The sequence below is a fragment of the Somniosus microcephalus genome, chromosome 33 (genome assembly GCF_052327205.1).
Source record: "Somniosus microcephalus isolate GS21.2 chromosome 33, FLI_Smic_1.0, whole genome shotgun sequence".
Taxonomy (NCBI): domain Eukaryota; kingdom Metazoa; phylum Chordata; class Chondrichthyes; order Squaliformes; family Somniosidae; genus Somniosus; species Somniosus microcephalus.
In genome coordinates this window covers 38,167,482-38,172,481 of record NC_141019.1, presented here as the reverse complement: position 1 = coordinate 38,172,481, position 5,000 = coordinate 38,167,482, and the positions used below count along the sequence as shown (strand labels likewise).

At 44.4% G+C, this 5,000-nt stretch overlaps 1 protein-coding gene across 4 annotated transcripts in view; it reads left to right on the top strand.

The window, feature by feature from the left end:
- LOC147097192 (homeobox protein Hox-C12-like) overlaps positions 1 to 4,154 on the top strand; it is a 51,244-nt gene extending 47,090 nt beyond the window's left edge. The window contains exons 1-2 of one of the 4 annotated variants that reach the window (XM_085973064.1): positions 1,635 to 2,374; positions 3,254 to 4,154. In XM_085973064.1, coding sequence (XP_085829190.1) covers positions 1,651 to 2,374; positions 3,254 to 3,486 — 957 coding nt within the window. In that variant the 5' untranslated portion in view covers positions 1,635 to 1,650 and the 3' untranslated portion in view covers positions 3,487 to 4,154. Of the gene's footprint in view, positions 1 to 1,634; positions 2,375 to 3,253 lie in introns of those variants that run through there. The other 3 variants (XM_085973065.1, XM_085973066.1, XM_085973067.1) reach the window with 3 other exon arrangements.
- The last annotated feature ends 846 nt before the right edge of the window (positions 4,155 to 5,000 follow it).

Below are 5,000 nucleotides of genomic sequence, written 5' to 3'. Positions count from 1 at the left end.
CAGTGTTGTCTGAACTGGAACCCGCCTCGGCGTAACCATCCTGGACCCAACTTCAGAAAACCTTCAATAAATACAATGACAGATTTTAGGTGACTTTATTCACTTTTAGATCGATGTAACATCGGCACAGAGCGTCCGCTCAATTGAGCAGCTTTTCCAGAATGGTTACAGGGAAAAAAACAAACACACTTTCAATAACATCTCTTCGAGGATGTGATATTAGCTGTGATTTAGACAGAGAGGAAAAAAATCGTATTTTGTACAAAATAACCATTGTGTTATTTTTTTTTTTTTTAATCACCGCTGAACCAGGTTGCTATTTATATATATTAATAATAACACAAGCGAGACTGAAGTGAATTTCGCTTTGTCAAAAATGTCAAAAGGCAGTTTGTGCTGAATTGCTATTTTGTTTTTGTGTGTTGGCTGAGGGATTGGTGAGGTGGGGGGGTTGAGGTGGGTTGGGGGGGGTGTGGGGTGTGGGGGGTGTGGGGAGATCAATTGAAAATAATCAACAGAAGAGATGATCAATTAAATTTTCGCTTTGGATCTGAAATACTAGGAGGGGAGACACACACACACACAAACAAACACACACACCGAAAGCCGATGAACTGGACTGCAAGCAAGCTGTATCGTATTGCTGTTAAAAACAGAGGAAATCGTTTGATAAGAACTTGGTCAAATATTAGCCAGAAATTCGCGGATCGAACGCATTCCTGTACATTTAAAAATTCAATTTCGATGCCCGTACCATAAATATTTAACAAGCTTAGAAGTAAGTTTATGAATATTTATTAACTTATCGACCGAAGGAAGTCATTCGCGTTCTGTCCATGAATATATATCTACACACACACACACACACACAGAAATATTACAAATTTCAAAACACCCGTTAGTAATATTTGCTTTTTAATGTATTTATGCATATATATAGAGAGAAATAAATGTTATATATATAGAGGGAGAAATAAATGTTATATATATAGAGAGAGAAATAAATGTTATATATATATAGAGAGAAATAATGTTATATATATAGAGGGAGAGAGAAATAATGTTATATATATAGAGAGAAAGAGAAATAAATGTTATATATATATATAGAGAGAGAGAAATAAATGTTATATATATAGAGCGAAATAAATTATATATATATAGAGACAGAAAAAATAAATGAGAGAGAGAAATAAATGTTATATATATATATCCCAAAGTGATAACCTATTTGAAAGTAACATATTTTAGTTGAATTTGGAAATAAGTGAAATTATTAGTAAAATGAATTTGACTGAACAATGTGTTTGGAATGATACAGAGGGGCAAGACCAGTTATTAGACAAAGGGCAGGATTGATTTTAATGACCCCCCCTTGTTGTTGATTGAGATTTTTGGTCCTCTCTCCCCCTCCTCTGAACCCCCAGATTTTTTATCTGTCTTTTACAGCTATCTTAAGTGCATCAATGTTGATATATGACAAATATCTACTTTACATCACGTGTCCCGGAGCGGGTAAAGGCGAATGATACGTCATTTAGCATTAGCAACATTTTTTTGACTCGCTTCTCTGGTTCCTAAACATCCACGGCAAGGGAAGAGAGGAGGGAGGGAGGGCGGTGGGGGCTGCGGGGGGGGGGGGGGGGAAAGATGTTTAACTCTATGAACCTCGGGAATCTTTGCTCGCCAGCGCGGAAGGAAAGGTCGGCGGATTTCGCGGAGCGTTCGGGCTGCGGGAGCGGCATGTACCTGCCCAGTTGCACATACTATGTCCCCGAGTTCGGCTCCGTCTCCTCCTTCCTGCCTCAGGCCCCGACTCGGCGTGTCACTTACCCGTACTCGGCCAGCCTCTCCCAGGTGCAGGCGGTCAGAGACGCCGGCTACGGGCTGGAGCCCCCGGCCAAGTGGCACCAGCCGGGCGCCTACCCTTATGCGACCGAAGACTTGCTCCACCGGGAATGCCTCCCGCCGCCTCCTCCTCCTCCCCCGCCGCCACCTCCGCCTCCCCCGCCGCCGGTGGTGAGCGAGCTGCTCCTGAAAAGCGACAGCCCGTTCAGCCCACGTCAACACCGCCACCATCACCCCCACCACCATCACCCCCACCACCAGCACCACCCCCACCACCACGCTCCCTCCAGTTTCTACTGCAAAAACGGCGTCCTGCCGCAAGCCTTCGACCGCTTTTTCGACTCGGCGTATGCTGGCGCGACCGAGCCGGAGCCGGAGCCGGAGCCGGAGCGCCAGCCGGAGCCTTGCCCGCCCAAGGGCGAGAGGGGAAAATCGCGCGCGGTATCGCCCGGTTTGGATCAGGAGAGGGCGGCGGCGGCGGCGGTGCTCTCCGGAAACTCGGCCGAAAAGGGAAGCGGTAATTCGAGTAGGTAGACCTATCTGTCTCTGCCTGTCTCTGTGTGCGTGTGTGTGAGCGTATGTGTGTGTGTAAAAAAAAAATGGAAAGGCTCTGGATTGGCGTTAGATGCTTTTATGTGAAGTTTTATAAGCGCTACAAAGATGTTTATAGAAAGCGACACACTGCTCTCTTCCAATCCAAATATCTTCCCGATGGGGAAATGATTTACAAAGGAGGATTGGAGAGAGAGCATTCGACCCAGGCGCCGAGTATAAAAGAAACTGTGAAATTTTATAGACTGTTTTCTACCATCTTTGACGGGAATGAATTGTTAGAAAGCGTTTTGCTTTCCCTCCCTCTCTCTCTCTCCTCTTCTCTTCTCTCTCCTTCTATCTCTCTCTCTCTCTCCTCTTCTGTCTCCTTCTATCTCTCTCTCTCTCTCTCTCTCCTCTTCTCTCTCCTTCTCTCTCTCGCTCTTTCAAAAGTTAAACTCAACCGAGCCTAACACTACCAGCCTCCCAGCGGTTCTCTCTGCCTCCTCCTGTTCCTGCTCCTGCTCCTGAAATCCGAAAATGCTTGGTGTTAAAAGACTCGACAGCTGAACCGCAGGAGGAAAAAAATCTCCAACCAACCAACACAATTTGGCTGGCGGGTTTAGAGAATCATTCTTCAATTATTAACAACGTGCACACTTCTTTATTTCAAATTAGAGAGAGCGGGGAGATTTATTATTTTTCTCTTCAATGTGAAGACATTTTTTCCTGTGCTCTTTCTACCTATATAAATATTTAATGTCTCTTTCGCTCCTTTCTTCCCCCCACCCTCCCTCTCCCCCTTTCCCCCCCCCCACCCTCCCTCTCCCCCTTTCCCCCCTTTCCCCCCCTCTCCCCCCTTTCCCCCCCTCAGGCAGTCCTCGAACACGGAAGAAGAGGTGCCCCTACACTAAATTTCAGATCAGAGAACTGGAACGGGAGTTTTTCTTCAATGTGTACATAAACAAAGAGAAACGCCTGCAGTTATCGAGGATGCTGAACCTCAGCGACCGGCAAGTTAAAATTTGGTTCCAAAACAGGCGGATGAAGGAAAAAAAACTGAATCGAGATCGGCTGCAGTATTTCTCAGGAAACCCGCTGTTGTGAAATTTCTAATTATAATGAAACATCTACCAAGATTTTTGGGAAAAAAAAAGACGAGAGAGAGTGTAAAATAATATTAATAATACGTTTTATTCCCCCCCAACATTGACTCTCTTCCCGAGAACAGGGGGAGATGTCTCCGATAGTTTCAATTGCAGAAGATAAAAAAAGAAATGGCGTAAAGTTAATCTAATTTGTGTTTGCTTTTTCTCAACAAGAAACAACTCTGTAAGGTTTTATTTAACACTGACTGATGAGCGTGATATATGTACCGGAATAGTTTGAATATTTAATACTGTGCTCAATCTATTCTGACCGGGTTTTGTTTTTGCAAACAACAGTTTAATAATATTGGGTTTTTTTTTTAGCTTATTTCAATCTTACCGTCCGTTGTGTTTTATTTTTCCTGCGAGTTCTGCCCACACAACTTGTCGAGTCTAATTTAATACGGCTTAATAGTTATTGGGAGGGGAGGGGGGAGGCGAAACGCGAGAGAGAGAGAGAGAGGGGTGTGGGGGGATAGGTTGACACGGTACACGATAAGGCCGATTTATTGTCTACTTTGCTCTCCTGTGTTCTGGTATATTTTTGCTTCATTTATGCGTGTGTGTGTGTGTCTGTCTGTGTCAACATATTTCTGTTTTCATCATTTATAAATTATTTAAGAGTTAGTTCCGTTCAGGTTTATTATTACACACACACACATGCTGTTTTCCCACTGTGAATCTTCCGTTTTCATAACATTTTTGCAAATAAAGTATGTAGAAATACGGCAGGAGATTTAATGTAATATTTAATCCGTGTTTCATGAGAGACCGCCCGCATCTGGGCCGAGGGTCTGTCGCCGCGTCCCAGTTAATTGTTGTAAATCTCTTCTTTTTAAGTTACAGGACTGACCCCGCGGTTTGGCTTATTGCTTGCGAGGAGACTTTTTTTTGTGGGTGGGGGACTTTCTAAAACAACCGCGGCGGTGGGAGTTTGTGTGGGGAGGGAAAAGGCGGCGGGTATCACACAGCCAGGAAACCGAATGAGAGGTTGAAAACTGATCAGTGAGTTTGTTTCACCGTTCGACACCCGCTCCTTCCCTTCCAGAGAAAACTATCGTGAGTTTAAACCACTTAAAAAACAATCTATATATTGTGTGTGTGTGTGTGTGTGTGTCATTGCCAAGATGTTGGGTTATGCTGGGCTGGAGGGGAAGCGGTTTGGGTAGATTGCGAGCGGCGTTCATTCCCCAGTGGAGGAGTTAACACACAAACCCAACTCAAACCTAACTCCATAATTAGACAACACTTATAATCCGAAAATGTATTGTGGCCTTATCTAAATTCAAGGGCGCGTGTCAACGTTCAGGGCAAGGGAAATATAGTTAGCTGTGTCAAAGATGAGTGTGTGTGTGTGTGTGTGTGTGTGAGAGAGTGTGTGTGAGAGAGTGTGTGAGAGAGAGTGAGAGAGTGTGTGTGAGAGAGATTGTGAGAGAGTGTGTGAGAGTGTGTGAGAGAGAGTGTGTGAGAGAG